Genomic DNA, 25,678 nt, shown 5'->3' with positions numbered 1-25,678 from the left:
AATGTGAAAAAAGATAAATTGTGTCTTCATCAGTCCGACACAATTTGACCACTCACAATTTTTTGATGTGCAGTTATGAGATTTATATACAATAACGATAAGTATTTTATTATTTTTATTTTAGCTGTCATCTGAATGCAGTGTAATGAAATATACAAAACGTAAGTTTTTGTTTTGTGTTAATGAATTTTATTGTGATTGTGGAAGCATCAATAAATATACCACCTGAAAACATATTGTATGCTTTTGGACAGATATTGCATTTATGACTATTTGAGAATATAGCTTTCACTTTATGTGTCCTAAGAGTCTTGTCGCACACTAACCTAGTATCTTTGTTGAGGTCAAATAAAACAATATCCTTATTTTTGCCATGTCGTACTTGTATTATAAGCATACATAGACCACCAGTGTAAAGGCATAGAGGAAGCATATGTGTTAGTTAGTCTTGCGCAACCATAGTTACAAAGTTGAAGATTTTATAATTGGTTAAGCATTCAACATTAGACTGAATTCACCTTGTTTGTCTTGGAAATTGCGGTTTCAGAAATGTAGCAATAGTCTGATAAGAGCATTTTTTATAATACTGTAAATTGAAACTTTCCAAGTTCTACCCTATCATACAAAAATACAATCTGTGTCAAGACTTAAGACTTGGGAATTTCACATCAGAATACCATAAAACCTGATTACCTTTTTTGACATGATAGGTGCTGCAACAAAAAGGACATACCAAGTAAGTACATACCAAAAAGTACCAAAATAACATAGCGCCAGCAAAATACTTTGTTTCTTATTTTTCAATTATCTAGTTTCTTCCGATATTCTAAATCAGGGGTCGGCAACCTTTTATCGCTCGCAGGCCAAATTAAAGGTTGCAAGTCATTGTCGGGCCACACATATTTTTAGAAAGTATAAAACCGAACAGATGGCCAATGAATCACACTTTTTCACACAGATCAGAAGTTAAATTTTGAGCAGCGCGTGAAGACTGACAATTCGAATATTTTCTGCCTCATTAAACCATTTACACTAGCATAAACTTTTCTGTCTTTTGTTGCCATTTGGCTAATTATATTTAAATTATAAGCTCATTAAACTCGTAATTGTGAATTATATACTTTTTAGGTTATAATGATTTATTTTGTCTGCACGTGTCCCAAAATAAATTTTTTTATGTGGAGAATATAATTGTCAAAACAGCTGTTTTGTTACTATAATTCAGTGAAGCATCGCGGGCCGGATTATATTGCTGTGCGGGCCATAGGTTGCCGACCTCTGTTCTAAATGTTCAAATCTCAGCTATTCATGGCCTTTGACCCGAATGTGGCCATATAGAAGCAGCAACTGATATGGAAGTAGATACAGAAATTCTTCACAGTTTTTAAAAGTTGAATGAACTAAATAGTGACTTATCTACAAAATTTTAAGCGTGAGTCAATATAAGGTTTGTGAATCCAAGAAGGGTCTTCTAATAGTACATTGTAACTGTGCTTCATCCCTGTTGGTATGTAGTTAAATTTTCTTTGTATTTACTTTTCAGAACCAAATCGATCCGAACCATGACTCAAGGTGAAATATTTTTATTTAATTAAATTCAGAATATTCCATGTTGTATATCAAGAGTGATAGACATAGGCATATGCACTTAGAGAAATATTGGACAGACCAGAGTTTGAAATATATAGTTTATTTGACAAAAATACCAAGTAATAGTAAAAAAAATTTTAAATGTAACAAAACTGGTTAACAATCTACTCATCCTAGATAAGAACCACCAGGCTAACCAGTCAATTCTCAAATAACACTACTAGACTCGAGTGCTCGGATATGCACCTCAGTTAATTAGTATGACTAATATATTTTATTTCATCATTTCACTGAAACTTATTAAGATCAACATTCCAAAATTCAAAAGAGCCAAATTAATATCTCATCTCGGTGGGTAAAATTATATAGTCATTATAATAACATCTCTTGTTCACCATTTTTTATGCATTTGCATTTTTCTAATTGTTATAATTTTCCTTGCAGTTGTCGACCACCTCCAACACGAAGAGTCATGGTTCGGAAAAGGAATATCAAACACTCAAATCTTAATGAAAATAGAATTTGGAATGACATTATAAATCAATCAAACAAAAGAAATTCTAAAAGTAAGTATTTTCAATAAGGGGACATGTAACTTTACCACTTATAAAATCCCAAAAGAAAAATTCTTTGCCAGTTGAACACACAAATATTGTGCAAGGAGCGCAGCCAGGATATTTTTAAAGGGTTTACATAGAATTTGAAACGGTTCGCCAAAAGTGCAATTAACGACGCTGTATGGCATTTAACGAAAATTTTGCGTCATTCACAGCAAAATTCAAGATTTACGTTCAGATGGCTGCCCTGTGCCAGACGTCGATAAACATCCACTAATCATCCGCTCTTCGTTGTTTTATGAGGAAACTAACTATTTGTCAGAGAGACATATGTAGCCGCACTGCCCGCACACTCTCGACTGCTATATGCCCAGTGTGAAATATTTACACATCGATCGATGTCTTGCACAAACGTGATTAATGAACATGAAATACAACAAGAACCAAATAGAATCTTGACAACCTAGAAACAAAATGAATATAGAGAATAAACGAATGATGTATGCCAATGGTTCTTAAACTTATCTTCTTGAAATTATATGCACAAAACAAGCTCGCATGTAGCATCGATCAAATGTTAAATCATTGATAGAGTTAATGCTGAATCAAGTGGATATTTTTATTGTCATTCAATAAGTCTTGACACCCGTCATGATTAGTGGTGGGCAAAATTCACTTTTTTCAACAGAATGATTCGAATATTTTCAACACGAATTCGAATTTCACAACACAAATTAATTGTATTCTGATTTTTTATCTTCTGCGTAGGATTTGACCTTCCATATCACAGTTTGTAAATTAGGGTCCTAATTTGAATGAAACATTATTATCAATTCAATCACCAGATGCGTTTATTTATGAAACTGATAATTGATTAATAATGCAACTCAACTTTGAGTTATAATACTGATACTAAATATTGGTATTTCTACATGATCAAAACAATATTCGCTTGAAATTTTGGAGAAATTCTCATAGAATAAATTATTTACCTGTCTCACTTTCTCAAAATAGTGTTGACCCTTGTAGGCCGCAAAATCCTCCCACCCCCAGCTGGCCGGTCCCCGAAATGTAAGTGTGTGTAACTCTAAACTGAAGTTCAGTTCATGATAATTACAAATAAAGTTTGTGCATCAATTTCCACTCAACACTTATATTGGAATAAGCTTTGAAGTAGGCCATATAGTATGACCCTTGTCTACACTCAGATTTTAGCATGACATTCTAAAATGATAGTTTGTGTTTAGAAAGGCACTCAGCTCACATTGGTATGAAAACAGAATAGTATTTGCTCTTGTCACTACGTGAAATCTTTCGTGGTTTTGCCTGATGCCTTTATTACTGTAAGGCTAAGTGATAGCCTTTTTCATTATTAAAATTTTTCAATTCGTTGTGAGCATGGAAAAAATAAATATATTGTGTGGCCCAGCTAGATGTCTCAAGTTGGTTGTATGGCCCATCAGCAAAAATGTTTCCCAGTGTTAGACTGAAATATACATTGGTAGTAAGAATTTTATATTTACAACCAAAGGGAGAATGGTGTTTACATAGACAGTGTGATAATATTTGATTCAATTCAACAGTTGAATGTAAAACTTCAACTACCAGTATAGGTATTACTTTTCACTATTGTTTATCTGCATAACAGTAATCATTGTTCCTCTGATTTGTTATTTGGTTACAGGATACAAGAAAACATCTATACCGGTGAGTTCATAAAACATCTAATTCATCTAAATTGATATTTTCTATTCTGAAGATATAAAAAACTTATGAAATTTCTAGCAAGATTTGAACCCCAACGTTTATCCTATTGCTCTACCCACTTGTGCCAAATGTAGTCCCAAGTTTTTCAATGAGACAAATTTTACATATTTTCTATGTTAAATTGTTGATTCAACCGATACTTCAGTGCATTCACATTTACTGAAATTGTCATTGTGAGCAATGAGTCCAGAAACTAGTCTTGACGGTAAATGGTGATTCTACATGTTCTCTGTTTTTTGAAAAATTAAATGAACTAAATAGTAAATTTTTATATGAATATCTGACTAGGGTTTGTTTGTATTGGATGATGCTTAGTTTTTATTTAAATGATTTGTTTGGAAAAATTCAAGTCACATTTAGTACTCAGTATTGGAATTTTGTTCAAGAAGATTACCATAATAGTAAATTTTGCAGCTGTGCTCCATATCTGTTGGTATGTAGTTAAATTTTATTTGTACTTGATTTTCAGAAGAAAAACAGTTCAATACATCATGACTCAAGGTAAAAAATTTTCATAAAATCTCTTAGAGAAATTTGGGAAGGAAAAGCGATTCAGATATATATTTTTTTGGTTAAAATCAGTTATGACAGTTAATTAGTATGACTGATATGTTTTATTTTATCATTTACACTGAAAATTAAGAAACACATTTCAGAATTCAAGTTAGCAAACTTAATACTCCATCTTGGTGATTAAAAATGTATAGTCATTATTATCTAATGCTTCTTTGCAGTAACAGGACAGCTGCACCAAAAAGCAACCAACCCACCGTGAGACAAATGTTGGAACGAGCCAATTTTCAACGTAAGTATTTTCAATATAAGGACATAAAATTTACCAATTTGATGAAGTGAAAGGAAAAACATTTTGCCAGTTGAACTCACAAATATTACAAATATGTGTGTTGACTCTCGTAGACCGCAAAATCCTCCCACCCCCAGCTGGCTGGCCCCCGAAATGTAAGTGTGTTTAACTCTAAACTGAAGTTCAGTTCATGGTAATTACAATTAAAGTTTGTGCATCAATTTCCACTCAACACTCATATTGAAATGAGCGTTGAGGTAAGCCATATAGTATGACTCTTGTCTACGCTCGACAGTTTGTGCTTAGAAAAGCGCTCAGCTCACATTGGTATGAAAACAGAATAGTATTTGCTCTTGTCACTACATGAAATCTTTCGTGGTTTTGCCTGATGCCTTTATTACTGTAAGGCTAAGTGATAGCCTTTTTCATTTTTAGAATTTTTCAATTCGCTGTGAGCATGGAAAATATTATTATTTTGTGTGGACGAGCTAGATGTCTCAAGTTGGTTGTATGGCCCATCAGCAAAAATGTTTCCCAGTATTAGACTGAAATATATATTGGTAGTAAGAATTTTATATTTAAAACCGAAGGGAGAATGGCATTTACATAAAAAGTGTGATAACTGATAATACTTGATTCAATTCAACAGTTGAATATAAAACTTCAACTACCAGTATAGGTATTACTTTTCACTATTGTTTATCTGCATAGCAGTAATCATAGTTCCTCTGATTTGCTATTTGTTTACAGGATACAAGAAAACATCTATACCGGTGAGTTTATCAAACATCTAATTCATCTAAATTGATATTTTCTATTCTGAAGATATAAAAAACTCTTGAAAGTTCTAGCAGGATTTGAACCCCAACGTTTATCCTATTGCTCTGCCCACTTGTGCCAAATGTAGTCCCAAGTTCTTCAATGAGACAAATATTACATATTTTCTACGTTAAATTGTTGTTTCAACCGATACTTCAGTGCATTCACATTTACTGAAATTGTCATTGTGGGCAATAAGCATGAGTCCAGAAACTAGTCTTTAAGGTAAATGGTGATTCTACATGTTCTCTGTTTTTTGAAAAATTAAATGAACTAAATAGTAAATTTTTATATGAATATCTGACTAGGGTTTGTTTGTATTGGATGATGCTTAGTTTTTATTTAAATGATTTGTTTGGAAAAATTCAGGTCACATTTAGTACTCAGTATTGGAATTTTGTTCAAGAAGATTACCATAATAGTAAATTTTGCAGCTGTGCTTCATATCTGTTGGTATGTAGTTTAATTTTATTTGTACTTGATTTTCAGAAGCAAAACAGTTTCATACAGCATGACTCAAGGTAAAGATTTCCATATAACCTCTTAGAGAAATTCGGGAAGGAAAAGCGATTCAGATATATATTTTTTTGGTTTACGAGACAAAAACATCAAGTAGACAAAAGTAGGAAACTTTTCTATGGGAAAAGTTGGAAAACTCTATTGAAAAAAAATTGCTTTCTGATGTTCACATAAGTTTTCAAGTATCGCAGGACAAATGTTTATAAGTGATCTTGCAAGGCCAAGGCAAATAATATAATTACAATGTATTTTAGGTAGATGGAACTTCACTCTAGCTATTTTTATAAGTGCTAACAAAACTAGTTAATAAGTTAATCATCCTTGATAAGAACCACCAAGCTATACTTGAGTACATACATCTGATATGCACCTCAGTTAATCAGTAATATGTTTTATTTGATCATTTGCACTGAAAATTAAGAAACACATTTCAGAATTCAAGTTAGCAAACTTAATACTCCACCTTGGTGAATAAAAATGTATAGTCATTATTATCTAATGCTTCTTTGCAGTAACAGCGCAGCTGCACCAAAAATTCACAAACCCACCGTGAGACAAATGTTGGAACGAGCCAATTTTCAACGTAAGTATTTTCAATATAAGGACATAAAATTTACCTATTTTATGAAGAGAAAGGAAAAACATTTTGCCAGTTGAACTCACAAATATTACAAAAATATGTGTAACTCGAATCTATAGTTCAGCCTTTGGTAATCACAAATAAAGTTTGTGCATCAATTGTCCTTCAACACTTATTCACGCCTTCCACTTCAAATAAAGGTCACAGAGCAAGCATCCACTGATATCTAAGGATGTGTAAGGGACTACTGTTTTCTGGAAGACCACAAACTTTCTGGTTCTGTATTACCTACACAATTTTTTCCCACGTCGTTAAATTCAACACTTTAACTGCCATTGCACCCTTGAAATCTTTTTGACCAGGCTGTCCCTCATGTGATGTCAAATATAAATCAATTCCTCAAATATGGTTGAAATTGGATACATTCAATATGATATTTCTCTATATGTTCATTTACTCTGATATTCGTTTATCAGTAATAATTTATGAAAATTTGCATTACTAAAGTTATGACTAAATCGTGGAAATAACACAGTGAAGTTCACACTATTTGGAATTGAATGTGAACCACAATTTTGAAACCAAAAACCTATTCAATTTTAAATTTTTCACAGCGGTACTGCAAGGAAAAGAAATTAATGACGAATTGGAACTTGTTTGCAGAGTGGATTGGCCATCATATGTCAGGTATTCATTTATATTACTTTGTTTTTTCACTGATTTCAGTAATGAGTTATTGGTAATTGGGTTGTTTTTAGTATACAGTGATACCTCGTTAGTCAAACATAATTCCTTGAGAATTGGTGTTGAACTACCTAACTTCTTTTTTCATACAAAACAATCGGAAATATTTATAAAGAATTCCTATCAGTTGTATGTATGTTATAGTAGGGTTTCCCAAACTAGTGTCTGCGGACTGGGATAACTGCACAGGGGTCCGCAACATATTATAAATCTGACACATACATTTTAACGTATATCCACTGTCACATAGACATTCATGAACGAGATAAAACATAAGTTCACACAGTCTCGTATCATAATTGTTACGAAACCTTAACAATTGAAGTAAAAAAATTAAGTTAAATGTGTGAGACTGCACCAGTAATATATAGAATTAAATTCGTTCTAAGTGTTCAATTAGTACCGACAGCCCAGATATCGGGGGTCAATCAATCATAATTCTATCGAATTGCCCTAGAATGTATTGATTCAGATTCAATGATAATTGGGGTCTGTCAAAAACAAGATTTACAACCAAGGGTTCACGGCCCAAAAGTTTGTGGGAATCTGTGTTAGAGCACATTGCATACTTCTGCTACTTCATTTTAGCCTTCGTGTTCATATCAGAGTTGCTATTTCGGAGCCAGATTTAAAATCTAGATTTTCTGTGATTTTCACCATATAATTCTCGAATTTCCTGGGATTAATAAAACTGGAAAAGACACACATAAAACAAATACCGTATTTCCCAATAAAGAGATCTAAGAGGCTAAGCCTAAATTTAGCACTGAAAAAGAGGGTTTTCCATATAGCCATCCAATAAGACAAAAAGATGGGAAGAAAAAGTTCGTCTTAGTGGGTCAGTAATATGTATCAATAATTTTATATGGTTGGAACCAGGTCTTGTTTATTTCAGGTAGAATAATATTCACAGCATTATTTTTACCAATAAGGGGTAATTTTAATCATTTTAAACAATACATAAACTGAAATAACCCATGATATGGTGTGATAGTTACTGCATGCCATGTTTTTAAAGGAATGAGACAAGTAACTGCTGGTGCTACAAAGTCAATTAAAGTCATTTTTTGCCAACTTCTCATGTGCAATTTATATAGTGCATACCGGTACTTCACCTTACTGTGACGGAAACTCGTCGTCGTCTACTTTCCACATATAACAGCTATCAAATGGCAACCCAGTTGCTTGGGACGCTACTTCAGTCCTTTTTAGTGCTGGGTCGTATGACTCAGCATTATTTTATGTTTTGAATTCATCGATGCGCATCTTAAACACCAGATGTCGCTAATGAGCCTTCTTCTGAATGAATCGTACTGGCGGTTCTTGTAGTGTGGTTATTTACAATTAAATTTATTTCGAATCTATTGTCTTTCCATGATTTGTGCATTTTATTTCGGATCTATTGTTGTCTTTCCATGATTTTTGTATTTTTGAAGATAATTTTTCCTTTTTTGTTGTCGAATCCACTGTTGTCTTTCCATGATTTGTGTATTTTATTTCGAATCTACTGTTGTATTTCAATGATTTGTGTATTTCTGAAGATAAATTTTCGTTTTTTTGTTGTTCTATATGCTTCATTGCTATATTTGCTGCTTTAATACAGCACCAAGGTGTCGCTGACTAGATGACTCATTGAGTCTATTCGCGACCCCGCGTCAATTGCAATGAATCAATGTTTTTCGTTTTTTCAATTTACTGTGTTTTCTTTTGCCTCATATTGATTCTTGCATGACGAAATAAAATATCTGAATCTGAATCTGAATCTGAATTAAATTATCTTGATTGACAGAAACTTTGACCTCCGTGAATATGTTATAAAATATATCAACCCATATATTGAGCTCACATAAATCATGTTTGAGAAGTATAAGCCGAACCCATCGAAGGAAAGTAAGAATAGTCGTCCAACAAGACGCCCCCCAAAAAAAAAATTAGACAAAAAAAAAGACTTATTAAGCAGAAAATACAGTATCGTAAGCATTCATGTTCATTCCTTATAAAACTGACGCAAAAACATGAAAGTGGGATCATTAGGACAATTCCCAATTTTGTTGGCAAAAAATCCAAGAGCTGAAAATGCACTAATATCAATTATACCACAAAAATACTAATATTATAGCAGCTGAAATAGTGAAAATTTATAAGATTTAAATTTCTCAATTGAGGCCACAGACACTCATTTAGAAATATAGGAGATTGAGCTACTGAGACTTTAAATCATTATAAAATTGTTTGTTTTGTTAGTAAATACTAAAAACAGTATTTAATGATGAAGAGATTGAGATTTATGCTTAATTGTCAAATGTTGATGCGTCTTAGATCAATATATTTGTTTCTCAAAAAAATGTTTTTTGGGTTTTACTGTGTTTTCATTTACAATGATTTTCTTTTTGACTAGTTCCGACTAATGCAGCATTTCTCAACCTGGGGTAAATTTACCCCTGGGGGTAAATTTCTTCATTCTTGGGGGTAAATTTCGTTATTGTAAAAAATATTTTAAACAAACACAAAACATATCTATTTGCTTGTTTTGTTACGAGAAATCAGTGTCAGCGTATTATTTATTAATAGCGGTCCTATTTCAAACGAAATTAAAACCGACACCCATAAATAAATCGAGTTCTTTTCATTAAATTTTGACCCCCCTCCTTTAAAAGACTTGGAAGACTCAAAAAATCGTTAGTAACGTGTGCGATTGCATTTTACTATAATCGCCGATATTTTTCGTCAGCATGGCTTGTTATTTTGGTCGTAGACACCCCAACGTCGGTGTTTATTCTTGCTAAATCACATATTCCCTTCAACATAAGTATGTCTTATGTTCATCGGCGGGAATATGCTCAAGTATATCATTTAATTACTAACGCTAATTTATTGGTTGACAGGCGGCAATATAAAACACTAAGAATAAAACCCAAAACAATAGAAGTTTCGTCATAGGAGGCAGGTGACGATTAAAAACGCCTCTTTATCCATTGTGAATCGCGAAAATTCGTGTGTCTGTAGCACACATTATGTTCAGTCGGCGTTGGAACCATAGCGTCAATGACATTGAATGAAATACAGCCAATTGTGCCTGCTGAGAAAGTGGCGTATTCACGGCGAAGGAACTTCAGTAGCCTTTCGGAAGGGATTTCCAGGCGTTGAATATGTATTTTCGATTTACTAATATATTTCATGTGCATTCATCGAAAAAAAAGAATCAAAGCTAAATATAATCGGGCAGTTCATCTCATATTTTCATGTTCACAGATTACCTTGATAATTTAGACTTTAGAGTAGTAATGTTTTTCTTTTGCCGTAAGAAGAAACAATTGCAAGTTACGTTGAACACATTTAAATTACTATAGAAAGACATTTTAGATTCTCATAATTGTCAGGGAAATGAGGAAAGTCGGCTGCAAAAGTGGGGTCTTTTAACGAGCGCGTAACCGCGACGACTGTCTCATAAGGGATTGGATTTTAACCCTGTGTCTAAATCTTAGCTGCGCCCTAATCAGAGCAAATTTTTATATTTTGAGTTGACGTATCTTATTCAGGATGGTCTTTATATTCCCCAGAGTGTTCTGTGCAAAAAGCACATACGATTGGAGAAATCATCTTGAAAGCTTTTTGTGATCGATGATTTTATTTTCCCACTCCGAACTATTTTCGCAACTCTCTATCACCTCAATATCCCCCCCGCATACGTTTTCCCCCTCCCACACCACTCTTTTCCCACCGAACCCCACTCTCTTATTTTTCACGCCGATCTGAAGCCCAATACAGAGGCGAAGACGGGGTATAAAAAAGAAAGAGAGAGAGAGAGAGAGACTTCGCATCTAAATTTAGAGCTATTTATACTTTACCTGACGAATTTTTAATATCAGATGTATTTGGGGTAAATCTTGTAACCTTGTTTGATAAAGGGGTAAATTGTTCAAAAAAGGTTATTAGAAACCACTGGACTAATGTGTATTTTGATTGGGTTGATTTTGACATAATATAGTGTCCGAAATGAATCCCAACCGGTGAACATTACAAATGTCGGAGAGCGATGAAGCTGCAATAATAAATAAAGTAGTTTTTATGCAGTGAGAAATGGGAAAAAAGTTCCAAAATAGACGAAGGTTGGGACCACTAGCCAAAATATTATGTTATTAAAGAGGATTACAATTGTTCCAAAAGGTTTCTAAGTTTGCTCATGTATGGATACATCTCAAATGATTTATATTCAATAATGCAGATACATAAATCTGGGGACAAAATGGAATGTTTTGACTAATTGACATTCTTTTGCTTTCATAGTGGTACTAGTTATGCATTTTTCCTTTTTAACATTTTAGATATTCTGCAGTCAAATAATATTTTTGATCATAAAGTCAAATATTCAACCATTTTCCATCTTTTCATCAATAAATATAATAATTTCTTGCAGAAAATATCTATCTCCATCTGCTACCATCACTAAGTTGCCAATTGTCACTGAGATGCCATTTGTCACGGACCTATCGTCGATCAATGGGTCGTCATCTGTCAGAGAGGTATCATTTATAACAGAGTCATCATCTGTCAGTGAGTTAACAACTGTCACTTTACCTAACGGTAAGTCAGTTTTATAGCAAAAATTTTTGTTTTTTACAAGCAGAGTACCCGACTCAAAACTCTAAATTCTGGACCATTTAAAATCTACTCTCCTAAAAAAATTTCGAGTTGATGGAAATTTTGACTCCAGCATAAAAAACAAATCTCATTTGTCTATGGAGAATTTTCGGTCAACATGAGACTTATTGAAATTTACAAATTTTCACTTCACTAAAACTCTCGAAACGTTTGACACCTGCGCTTAATTTCATTGCCAACGATCAAATAATTGCAACTTATATAGAATATATATATTTCATTCAGCTGTCGACATATTACACACTGACAGTGATGACTCCAGACGCACAGATGATACCTACTGTATCAGGAAAAAACCCAGACACCAAACAAGGTATAAGATATTATTATTTTTTATGGTATTGAGAATAAATTAAGCACTTGCATGGTATTAAAAAAAAACAAAGTCTTCCAATTCCAAGACGACATTTAATCCTCACAAAGTATCTATGTGGTAAAATTCAAAGAATTAAATTTTCCTCTAGAGTGGTAAGTTTTCTTAAATCCTGCTGTTTTTATTAATCAATGCTGTGATCTGTCAACAAGGCATGCTTGTAAAGTTTCAAAATTCAAATATATCCAACCCAGTTTGAGTTTTTGTACCTTAGCTGTCAAATTCAGGTACCGGTACTTGAAGTGTTGATAGTACTTCCAGCTATTTATTGACCTATTCTATCATAATGTAAGATATATATTTAGAACAGGTCACAATGCGCCAGTCATCATAGATAGGATGGCTAACACATAGCCATATCATGATGATTGGATATTGATCCAACTCCGAGCCATATGGACCTCTCCCCGAGCATCGACTTCCTTGTTTACTTCGTGACATTGGCCAATCAGCAAGATACAAAAAATGACGTAACAATGCTCCCTTTTCGCATCCGCTCAGACACTTTTCTCACTCAGACAGATTTTCAAGGTGGTCGCGAACATTACCTCATTTTCGCGTTTTTGAGCTCTATTCGTTAGTTTTCAGTTGTGTTTCAGAAACTTAAAAATATAAATCAGATAATTCAATGATCACTCTGTCTTCCTAGGAGTTTCAATTTAATTGCAATAATAAAAAATTAGTGTAGAAATAGCTGTGATAGAGTCGGCTAAAATTCTTTACCGGTACATTTAAAAAACAGATTGTTGTATGCGATGAATCATAATGATGGTTTAAAACACATAGCCCATTTCACAGGTGCCAACTCGCAAAAGCACTCTTAGAATAGCCCTGAAAATTCTGCAATGATAAAGTATAGGAAGAATATTCCGGGGGTCAAAGGTCGGGGGGAAAGGTCCATATTTGGAAATTTAAAGTTAATGTCTATAGCAGCAGTTCCCAATGGGTGTGTCGCGAAAATGAACATAATTTTGTTGGACAGAACTAAAGTATGATTTAGTATTTCATTTTCAACTATTTTCCAACTTTTCATTAATGAATATAATATTTTCTTGCAGATATATTACATCTACACCCTAAAGACCAGAATGAATTTGAAATTATTTTTGTATGGTATTGATAATAAATAAAGCACTTGCATGATATGAAAAAGACAACACTGTCTTTCAATTCCAAGATGACAATTAATCCTCACAAAGTATCTATGTGGTAAAATTCAAAGAATTAAATTTTCCTCTAGAGTGGTAAGTTTTCTTAAATCCTGCTGTTTTTATTAATCAAAGCTGTGATCTGTCGACAAGGCATGATTGTAAAGTTTCAAATTTCAAAAATACCTAATTCTATATGAGTTTTTTACCTTGGCTGTCAAATTCAGGTACTGAAAGTGATGAAACCGCGTTCAGGTCTCTATTGACCTATTCTATCGTAGTGTAAGATTAAAAAATATATATACTTAAAACATGCCGCAATGCGCCAGTCATTCTCATAGGTAGGATGGCTTACACATAGCCATATGATGATAATTGGATATTGATCCAACTCTGGACCCTTACAGTTAATGTCTATATCAACGGTAAAGATATTTTTGGTAATTGCTGTTCTGTAAATGTCGCTTGAGAGTTTCACTGCTAGTCCATGGGAATGTTCTGATGATACTTTTGTGTATTTGAAACTAAATAAATAAATGGTAGAAGTGAATCGCATAATCGCAAATATAAAGACCAAAACTAAATATAATTGGGCATTATTTTTTCATATTTTTATGTCAACAAAGGGTATTTTAGTCGGTATATGCTAAAAAAGTTGTCTCTTTCAGCGAATGCATAATCATGGTTATAGTTTCCGAATGGAATGGGAATTTCTGGTTTTGAAACCCCCGTTTTTGAAAATCCTGGGTGGGCAGATATAAGGTCAAAATTATGGAAAAATACAAATCTGTTACAAAATTTAAATTCACTATCGGCATGAAATCACTTTTATCATAATAACTGTTATTCTTGGGTGAAGTTCTGGTGGTTCTCTTGTATACTGGTTGTATAGCTGCAGTAAGAGGTCGTTTCATTCTGCAATTACGTAGTTCATTTAGGAACCACTTGTACAAATAGTGGTGTTGAGGTTGATATGTGATGTAATCTTGAAAAATATTTTACAAGCAGGAATGCTTTATTTATTAATACCCAGACTCAATAAATGCTTTGCGAGCAATATGGATAATGCTATTACATGTTTTGCTACATACATTCTAGTAGTCATTCGTTTTGAAAGAATTTCCATGAATAATAGATGGTAGTCAGCAGATGTTTCTACCAATAACAAGTAGGTTAGGGCTGAAACCTTAGTATTGACTATTTTTAGTACTAACTTCCTGGGCAAGTGCTGTTTCTCAATCATTTTCATCTTTCACTGTAATAGGACAAATTTCAGAAGTAAGCCTTTTATAACGCTAACATAATCAATTGCTCTAAAAAAAATATACTGCAGTAAAAAAAATTTTGATACCAACATTTCGACTACGCTTAGTTCCTGCCGAATTGAGTTCTTCACAATGATCAGAATGTACTTGGTTGGGTCCTTTCAAATATGCAAATCCAGGTCTTCGTAAATTTTTCAACGATTGTTGAAGTCTTTTTGTGCTACAGTGCTCTATTAAGTAACTTCATCCACCATATGTAGGTGTCACACAGTGCTACAGTCTAATTAAAATAATCCGTAGCCAAAGATAAGTCAACCACAAGTGGATGGACTTTATATATGGCACATGTTTCACTTTCATCTATAAGCTGACTATGTCCAGGACACTATTTTCTAGCATTGATCATCAATCTTTACATATTTTTTTTTTGATGTCTTGTCTTCTAACTTTTCAACCCATTTTCTGACAATAAAGTTTCAGTTTCGAGGTCAGAGATGCAATCAAAGGCAGCTCACCAAACCTATGCCTCAAAAATGCTATGACTGTGGAAGCAATTAACGCAGTTCATTCGATCAGAAGAAAACCACATTGCAAAGCATTCTGCAGAACCTGAGAGAAATGTGGCATAACGAATCACCTTGCAACAGTGTTTTGGCAAAAGGATTCTGCAATGGAGTTAACAGCATCTGCTAATCATTCTGAACGGAAAACAACATAACAGAGATCATAATCAATGTCACCACAGCCATGATGGTCGTCTTACCAGACAAATGTATTTCTACATATCCAGACAGTGTAACCAGTATATGTTTTGCAGAATTATCCTCTTTGTATGTTTGGTCTACAACAATGTAATCTAACACTATGTAAGGAAGTTGTGCGAACAGTCAAAAACTTTGGATTGGCCCATCACTTCCATGCCACCGTACATTTCTTGATGAGTCGGCCTGGAGTTCACAGACGAAACTGTATATTTGTCCCATAATTATACCCGAGCAGAGATACATGCATTGGACTCAACATCCTTCTCAATTCCAATGGATGTCAGCCAATCACTATCATCAGGAAATTGATAAATCATCATTCAAGGTAGGGCAGAACATCACTGTTCATAGCTGTATTAGACAGCAAACACAGCGTACCCCTTACCCCGAACAACCAGTATGCTTGCCTTTTTAGCTACCTGAAAACAGTCTGTACGAAAAAACTAAGCACTTTCAATAACACCAGTGGATTTTCTTCATAGGTTAGGTAGTTGTTCCCTCATCCTATGATGGAATGCATCAGTGTTACTAAAAGTGCTTTTGGCTAAGAATCCTTTATAGGTTCTTAGTTTTGCGCATAGATTGTTTTTAGATAACTATTAAGGTAAGCAGGCTGGGGGTTGGGGTTTGATGTGTTTGCTGCTTAATGCAGCTGTGAACAGTGCTGTTATATCTTACCCTGAATGATGATTTTATCAATGTCCTAATGATAGTGATTAGATGGCATCCATCGGAATTTGGAAGGTTGTTGAGTTCAATGCAGTTATGTTTGTTCAGGCATAATATTGGAACAAATATACAATTTTAGGTGCTCCAGAAGTATGTGCACCAAGATGATGCACAACCGGAATCCTAACTATGTCCAGGTTGTGCGCCATCTTGGTACACATGCTTCGCAGCACCAAATTTTGTCTGTGAACTTGCTGCCATAGAATTACATGGTGGCATGGAAGCATATCGGATCGGGTTTACATATTTATCCAGGGGGACCGGAAAGCCGATAAGACAGCTTAATTATATGGTGAACCATAGCCTCTCGTCTGGTTACCAGTCCATGTTGGGTATGACATTAGTTAGCCAGTTATTTTGTTTTCAGAAGCATGGACTTGATGGTGGAGGAAGCTACAACCGACCAGCGATAACATGAACCAACCTGCGGCGATGAGGAGTCCAGCATGCCTCTCACACATAGCCATCCTGTAGAGGAACTCACAGATGGTAATCAGAGGTGCGGTGGCGAGCGTATTCATGCACCCCACAGCCGAGCCGTGACAGGCCATTCGGAAATTTTCGACAGTTTGCATAACTTCCTTACATGGTGTTGGATTACATTGGTGTAGACCGAATGTATTTAGAAGGCCTAATGATGTAAGACATATGTTGGCTCCACTGCTGTATATGCAGAAATATGTTTGTGGCGTAGACAACCATCATGGGCTGTTATGGTGGCATTGATTATTGTGATCTCTGTTATGTTGTTTCTCTGTTCAGAATGGTTAGCAGATGCTGCTAACTCCACTGCGGAATCCTTCTGTCGATACACTGTTGCAAGGTGATTCGTCATGCTACATTTCTCTCTTGTTTTGCAGAATGCTCTGCACTGTAGTTTCTCCTCTGGTTTAATGAATTGTGATCATTGCTTTTACAGCCACTGCATTTCCGAGGTATAGGTCAGGTAGGCTGCATTTGATTGCATATGTAATTTAAGAATCTTATTCAAACAGCTACCATGTCTTGAGGGTAGCGAACTTGGCTTAGTCAGCTTGTAGGATGTCATCTGATAGCAGGGGCGCAGCCAGGATTTTTGTACCAACAATGTCACAAGGTGTTTACAAACTAAAAATTGTGTGCAGTTCACAGCGAATCTGTGTTGAGTAAATTCCAGATTGTTGTGTAGCTCACTTCCCTTTGCCAGACGTCGGGAGAACAAAGTGGAATCTAGACAATTTAGAAACGACATCAATATAGAAACTGAACAAATGATATATGCCAGTGGTTCTCAAACTAATTTCGAACTTCAAATTAATTTTGAAAGAGAAATACAAATATACGGATGTCAGTGGCATTATAATCGTTTATATAAACAAAAACAATGTACTCGCATGTAGCATCGATTAAATGGGCATGAAATGTGAAACTATTTTAGAACTTTTAATTTAATGTTAATTATGTCGATTTTATATGATGTGATTAGTGATGAACAAAATCTTTTTTTTTAATATTCAAATATTTTCAACGATTATCGGAAAACGAGTATTGTAGATAACTCCTTCAGAAAATTTATTGAAGTCTGAAAACTCTGTAACAACGCAGAATTTTTTTACACCGTCACCGTGATCTCTTTGGCGGCCGACCTTAATGGTAATATACTGTATCAATAAAGGACCTTTTTAATACACAAGTATCAATTTTCACGCAACGGCTGACATCGAAGTTTGGCTTTCATATTTCAGGCAGAACTGTGAGTTCACATCAGCAAAAATGTTAAATGCAGCTATCATATAAGGAGTGAATTCACAACACAAATTAATTTTATTCTGATATTTAATATCAGTTTTTTAATTACGGTACCAGTTTCAAGCAAACAATATGATCATTACTGACCTCTGAATGAAAATATTTATAAAGCTGATCATAGACTTTTTTAAGCATTTAAATTCCTATTGTGTCTGTTGTATTCTCGTCTTATAATTAAAAAACCAATAAGTTCGCATAGATAACCTGTGACATTTCAGAATTGAAAAAAACTGTGCTGACGTGCTTCATGCAAAATTAGAAATTGAACACATATGATTGGCGCAGTAAGAGTAAAATACCATAAAACAAAGATTTTCACATTAATCGGTTCTGTCTGTTAGAGAAAGCCTTAGGTGAATCGCAACTGTAATCCCCCCCCCCCCCCCCCCCACACACACACACACCCTGGCTGCGCCCCTGTCTAATAGTGATCCCTTGCAGAATCTTGCATTTCATCTGGAGACATGAGGAGGTTTCGAGGACCTTGGTAAAGAACTCCTTGAGAGGTAACTAATTTTATTCACCTATTTTACATCAATTTGTGTAATGGGACTGAAATCTTCAAACAGGGGGATATTAATTTGACTAGCACGGACAGTCCTCTAGTTCGTAATAAAACTAATACAAGGAAAATCGGAATAAAATTATGGCCTAACTGTAACCGAGTACTCATACTTCGGGATTACCATATTTTGTACCTCATATTTCAGAAAGATACCACACCAATTTGATAATATCGGCTTGAAACTGGCTCTAGTTATAATCCTTTGGGTTAGATAGCATTTCTGAGGAGCACTGGACATGACTGGTTTTAGATGTTTGACTATAATTTTTGAAATGATTAATTAGGGGTAGTAATGGGTCCCTAATTTTTTAGTTTTTTTCTATATAAAAGCTTGACTTTTGCTATTGCAGAGGAATTGGGAATAGGGTCGAATGAAAAAACATTAGTGATCATTTGTGTGAATTTTATTTTTATAGTGTTTCACAAAGTTATGTAAAATTCCTTACTCAGTTCGTCTATCCCAGGTGATTTGTTGTTTTGCGTGATTATGCAGAGTTTTAATTTCGTCGCTGGTGACAGGTTGTTCCAATATAAAATATCTTAAATAGATACTTTGGACGAACTCTTTAGCGATATCACTGGTAGTAATCGTTTGTCTTGTGTTCTTCCCACCATAAATTGACATAAAAAGCCTTACACTAGTGACTAGTCGTTGTTTGGCGTCTATAACCTTTTTATTGTGGTTTGTTTGATTTTATCATAAAAAGCCGATTTTTCGTTTTGTTCCAAATCATTCACGTTTGCCATTATGGTGTCTAATTTGTTTTGCTCATTCTGTAGAATTTGTATTTGGAATGTCAGTTGTTCAATTTTAAATATATTTCTCCCTTACCCTTCATTTATGAGTTCATCTACATTTTTCGGTGTCTGTTTTTTTTTTATCTTTACCGACATTTTTGGGAATCGAGACTAGCTTTTTTCATTTTCAAGGTTACCAATTGTCCCACCAATCTTGGTATTTGATCAACTTTTTCCAGTTCACTGAGGGTAGACTCGAAAGAATTCTTTATTATATTGTTTGTAAGAGTTTGGTCTTCGAACATCGATAGGTGGTTTTTCCATGTCTCCCTTCCCCAGAAGACTTTTTTGTTTGTTTCGGTGCAATTAATTATGGGGAAAGCAAGTGATCAGATATGGTGTTTAGTGTATGAGCTATTCTCGAAACTATTTGACCCAAGGTATAGGAATTGTGGATATTGATCCGGAAGAATTGTATTTTAGATACTGTACTTCTTTTGGAAAGTGTCAAAAATATTATGGTTAAAAGGAAGTTTTAAAAAAAATCTGGTGGCCAAAGTTTGAAGTTTCTTATAGCGTGTATTGATTCAAAGATGATACACTATTAAGAATTTGTATTAGTTGCAATAGCTGCTCAATATATCTACCAAACTTTTATAAAACTCTGTTTTTATGGGCGCGTTATGTGCAGGGCTATATTTTATTATTTGACTATCGATCCGAATCTCAATACTAGCTATGTGTATTGTACGGGTTATGTAATAAACAAAATACTATTATATTGGAGCTATCGCTTTTAAGGCTTCATGTACCTAGGTATTTGACAGCAAGGTAAAAATAATTTAAATCATTACGAAACATGCCAGGCAGCATTGATTTGAAGAGAATATAGAGCATTAATAAACGTCATTTGGGAGACTAGTATCAATATGAAACAATACACAATAAATAAACACCGGTAATCCGTTATGTCAAATGTAAAATTAATTCATAAAACTAGCTTACCTAGATTATCTTACTGCGATTGTTCAAATATCCGCCAATTTGCCAGATTCATCATATCATGCTTGTGCTTTATTTATTATCGAACCACTTATATATTGTGTTTTTATTGGTCATTTTATACTTTTTTAGTCCATTTTTGTAACAATTTTGTAATTATCCCTGGATAGTGGAAAGCCCATAAGACGGCTTATTCATATGGCGACACACAAGCGCCTTGTTACCAGTCCATGTCGGGTATGGGATCTTAATATTTATCCTGGGGGAAAGAAAGCTATGAGAGAGCTTGATCATATGACTATCACAGCCTCGTGTCTGGTTACCATTCCATGTCGGGTATGAATTATTTAGCCAGTTACTCTAATATGTTTTTATTTATTTTATTTAAATTGTTTTTGTGCATTTTTTCCACATTTTGTATCGTACCATGTTTCCATGTTTTTGATCTCTTAATGATATGCTTTTTAATTTGATGTACATTTCAATACAAATCTGAATATCACCCCAGGGTTAATGGGGGGGGGGGGGGGAGAGAAACTATAAGACTGCTTAATCATAAGGGGACCACAGCATCTTGTGCGGTTAAAATTACCAGTCCATGTCGGGTATAGGATCATTCAAGAATCCACATAACCAGGTGAGAAAGAAGGCAGATCAGACGGCCCAATTATATGGCGAACCACCTCCTCTCGTCCAGTTACCACTCCATGTCGGGTATTAGTTAGTCAGTTAAACCCCTTCATAATTTTTCTCAATTCCATTTCTATTGTTTTTTATGTACAATTACTTTTAACTTTTTCATGTTGTTTCCATTTTCGTTCTTCAATAAATTAACGGGAACTTTTTCGAATGCCAGACCACGTTCGCTTCTACTCAGAATAGATTCTTACCGTTATGTTCTATCAATATGAATTTTATTTTAGTTTCGCATTTGACGCACTGTGCAACGCGTCACCGCACCTCTGATGGATACCGTACATACAATCGGCGGACTCGCACATTCGAATCCTACAGGAGATAATTACGAGTGTAATGATTGGTGGATTACTTGGCGTCGTAGGGTGGTAGTGGTACACGTATTAGCCGAATGGTTCTGGCTTCCCTACACCAGTAAAATTTAATAAAATGTAGTAACGGACCGGCATAAAATTCAAATGAGTGGATCAGAAAATGATAAGATATATTTGCGTAATATAATAAAATTTCTGGGCGCCCATTGTGCGTAAAAAGGCACACAGAAAACATCTCACATAAAAAAATATGGTTCCATCACATTTTAACCCACGACAATTGCACCTATTAAATTTTTCTTTTCTACTGATATTTGAACCCATAATAACCCTAACCCATGGATTTTGGCACCCTCATATAGATTGAACCCGCGGATATACATGTGCAAATGTACGGTCACCAAAGATTATGTACATGCCAAATCATGTACAAACGCAATTAGCTGTAGTGAGAATATTGCTGCTTGTTCGTTCCTAATAAAGGATTGCAAATGGGGCTTCAAAGAAGAACTAGGGTTTTCCAGGTGTAAACTTCGAAAACCTCACTTTTAAATGTTATTACCGATAATATCTTTCCAGTCATGACCATACATAAAATGGCTTATTATACATTCTACCGGACAGAGATACAACTCGATTTTATTTATAGAACTAGCGCTTTTTCCTGTGTACACTTCTAATACCTCAATTTTAAATGTTATTACCCGTAATATCGTTTCGTTCCTAACCATACATGAAATGGATTGTTACATTATACCGGACAGAGATACATCTCGAGTTTTCTCGTTGTGTAAACTCCAAAAACCTCACTTTAAATGTTATTACCGATAATATCTTTTCAGTCATGACCATACATAAAATGGCTTATTATACATTCTACCGGACAGAGATACAACTCGATTTTATTTATAGAACTAGCGTTTTTTCCTGTGTACACTTCTAATACCTCAATTTTAAATGTTATTACCCGTAATATCGTTTCGTTCCTGACCATACATGAAATGGATTATTACATTATACCGGACAGAGATACATCTCGAGTTTTCTCGTTGTGTAAACTTCAAAAACCTCACTTTAAATGTTATTACCGATAGTATCTTTTCAGTCATGCCATACATGAAATGTCTCATTACATTCTACGGACAGAGATATGACTTTTAACAATATAATTTTGCGAAGTAATGGAAATGGGGGCAATGTCAACCACGCAAGCATGCAAATGTGTGCAACAATATTCGTTTTTTTTTATAGATCTTGAGATTTTTCAAACAGTGATATTCTAAAAAGAATCTGAGTGGCAGACCTGTGAGATGGCGGAGTCAGTAATGTAAAACGGGTCGACTTGGCTAAATCGCTGTTATCTGCCACCCAGTCAGTCCTGATCATGATTTAATCGAGACCGGCACAAATATCTTGATTAAACTTAATTAATATTGAGGGCTGAGAGAACAACTCAAATTTGCAAATATAAGATTCCAATCTATTTATAGTTGGCAGTTTACCACGTTTTTTATGTTATTTTAGAATAGTAATAGTATTTTTCATTTTAGTAATAGCAATCTCACTCAACTCACCCAAAGGCGATTAACGATGGACAATTAAATTATTATGACAGGACATTATAAATGCTCGCATCGGCCATGAATTGAATATTTTACGCGACAGAAAACTAGTTATCCACTTAAAAAGTCTTTTCTTAACGAGTGGTCTAATCGCAAATAATGTTGCCCGGGAAATTCCAATTTCGAAGACCCCCCCCCCTCCCTTTTAAAAATCCTGGCTGCGCTTCTGCTTATAGATAATGTCATATTTGAATTAACGCCTCGTTACCATATTCCGACGCTACTGTTGTCAAATTTTATTAATGCTGTTATTGCTTCTTTGAAGAGTTATGGAATAGCCAAGTCAGGAGTTTGACAAGTAATCGAATAGCTCGCGGAGTCCCTAGGTTTAAGAAGCGATGCGCCTACACCATCAAGTCCATACATCTGAATAACACATACATGAACGCTGCTACAGGCATCTTTTTATTGTATGTATGTATGTTTATTTTCCTCAAAAATGTAACACTATCTGCATACTATTTGAACGGTATAATGGAGACATGATACATGTTCAAGACCTTACTGGCGTAAGACACGGATGTGCGACATGTACCCCAACAAGTATAACTGCAGTTTAGGACTGCTGCGTTATAGTAGGACAACAGACATGAAATAGACAAATAAAACTCTAGTACAATACACGAGATGGAGAGGTACGGCACAACAACGATTTGTACAATAGATATATATAATTATACACCCAACTGCATATTGCCATGTGTCTGGAACGATCCTTTCCGATTTGACTGGTGCCACCATCTACGTCGGGGTCGACCAACCTTTTTTGGCCAAAGGGCCACATGTAGTTTACTAATAATTGCGCGGGTCATCTTATGTTCTAGTTTTGCTACACTGACGACAGGTTAATAAAAGCTCTGCGGTAATTTCAAAATCACTATTAACTCGCCGCAAGAAGAACGCCAACTGAGCAGTAACCTTGATGATAGTGCATTCGTTGAGCGCCAAGGAATACGATGGAAATGTTCCCGCTTTTGCTATTAAGGTTTCCGCTATAGAGTGCTCAAACTCTTCGACATGACGAGTTATGGTCTGTCTTGACAGGCTATTTTTGCAAACACCTCTTTTATTTCCGGACGTAAAACATTGGCAACCCGAACAATACATAATATATATAGCCTACATCACCTAACGAATTCTTAATCTGAGAATGGCTTCGATTGTTTTGCGATAACGTCAAATAGAATGGTAAAAAACCAAGTTTGTAAGCGGCTATGGCACCTTTATTTATCGCTATTTCTTCCCAGTTGGTTTCGATACAGCGCGGGCCACTCAAAATGATTCCGCGGGCCACGGATTGGACGACCCTGATCTACGCCGTGACATGCACAAGGAAAGACCGATAACCACATCCCATCTCAATACCAAAACAAGAGAGCTACGCCCAAATATATGAACACGTCTGTTCGCAGTAGGCTACAGTACGGTTTCCGTAACGTCAGATCACAGTCTACAAATATATTCAAACCAAGCGAAGCAGTACAGTAGGGCACAAAATGGCGTCCGATGTCCGCAGAACGTTTAATGACGTCATAGCAAACAAAAACAAATCTCACAGAGCTCACAGAAATATTTAAAATGAATAAAAGTAATAGCCTTCTGGGGAAAATTTTTATCTTCAACCACTGAAAATTTCAAAGCAATTGGTCCAGTATTCGAAGAGAAAAGCGATTTTTTTAAAAATGATGGAGCCAAATAATAATGAAAATAACAATAACAACAAAATTTTGAAACGATCGTTATGTCAACTACGTGTTCAATAACAATAACAAAAAAAATTTGAAACGATCGTTATGTCCACTACGTGTCCAATAACGATAAAAATTGTCAACGTTGACAAAAGTATTTGAAATACCTGAAAAGTCAGTCAGTAGTTTATTTTTCTCCAAAATGAAATACACTAGATGCAAACAGAAACTAAAAAAAAACACATGAAAATGGCATTTCATGACGCGAAAAAAACAATGTTGGTTAAACCACGCATCGACACCCGCCACACCCACCAAGACGTTGCCAATATGCCCGGATAACAAGACGTCTTCTTAGCAAAACTACAAAAATGATATAATATGCTGAATTGCAGTGGTTTTCAAACGGGGTTCCGACAATACAGCTCAGGGGTTCGCAAGTTAACATTTACATCCGAGGTTTTATATCATTTATATGCATATTGTCTAAATATAATTGAATACCTATTGGTATTGGGTGTTCCACCAATTTGGAATTTGCTACAACCCAAAGATCATATTTGCCACATTTAGTTTGCTTTCATATATACAGGGTGTCCATAAAGTCCCTTTTTAATTTTGTTATGGAGTCAGTCCTCAATATATATACATTAACCAGTTTCGTTGTTTGCGGGTCGCAAAAACTTGTGAGATCTCGCCGGCCGCAGTCGTAGAAAACCCAAAAGTGACCAAAACATCGTGAATACCGTTCTTATAAGCCTTTAATTATTTTAAAATTGCTTCGCAAGAAATACCGTGGTATTTTCGGTATATATTATCGAGTTTGGATTTATATTTCGCTTAAAATTATATTCTTTCGTGACAGATATTACCTAAAAACACACCAGACACTGTGGTTCAACGATGTTGTGGGAAAGGAAATAGCTCACGTTTCCCTCGGTCA

General features: G+C 34.9%; 1 protein-coding gene and 1 long non-coding RNA gene across 2 annotated transcripts in view; one reads left to right on the top strand and one right to left on the bottom strand.

The window, feature by feature from the left end:
* LOC144422053 (uncharacterized) overlaps nucleotides 1–25,678 on the bottom strand; it is an 82,357-nt gene that overhangs the window by 30,473 nt on the left and 26,206 nt on the right. The gene's annotated exons all lie outside the window — the stretch shown is intronic.
* LOC144422046 (uncharacterized) lies at nucleotides 617–13,585 on the top strand. Its single transcript, XM_078111781.1, has 13 exons — nucleotides 617–736; nucleotides 1,544–1,572; nucleotides 2,035–2,156; nucleotides 3,832–3,854; nucleotides 4,384–4,415; nucleotides 4,649–4,719; nucleotides 5,470–5,492; nucleotides 6,028–6,059; nucleotides 6,570–6,640; nucleotides 7,252–7,324; nucleotides 11,799–11,965; nucleotides 12,269–12,356; nucleotides 13,475–13,585. The coding sequence occupies exons 1-13, from the start codon at nucleotides 704–706 to the stop codon at nucleotides 13,494–13,496; spliced, it is 786 nt and encodes a 261-aa protein (XP_077967907.1). The 5' UTR covers nucleotides 617–703; the 3' UTR covers nucleotides 13,497–13,585.

The sequence above is a fragment of the Styela clava genome, chromosome 4, assembly GCF_964204865.1.
Source record: "Styela clava chromosome 4, kaStyClav1.hap1.2, whole genome shotgun sequence".
In the NCBI taxonomy this organism is placed as follows: domain Eukaryota; kingdom Metazoa; phylum Chordata; class Ascidiacea; order Stolidobranchia; family Styelidae; genus Styela; species Styela clava.
This window is presented reverse-complemented; position numbering and strand designations above follow the sequence as displayed.

What these genes read in the sequence shown, in the direction of transcription:
- LOC144422046 (XM_078111781.1), top strand. Translation starts at nt 704, where the DNA reads ATGATAGGTGCTGCAACAAAAAGGACATACCAA. An exon ending in GGAACGAGCCAATTTTCAAC is followed by an intron (nt 4,720 to 5,469) that starts GTAAGTATTTTC and finishes ATTTGTTTACAG; the next exon opens with GATACAAGAAAACATCTATA. An exon ending in GATTGGCCATCATATGTCAG is followed by an intron (nt 7,325 to 11,798) that starts GTATTCATTTAT and finishes AATTTCTTGCAG; the next exon opens with AAAATATCTATCTCCATCTG.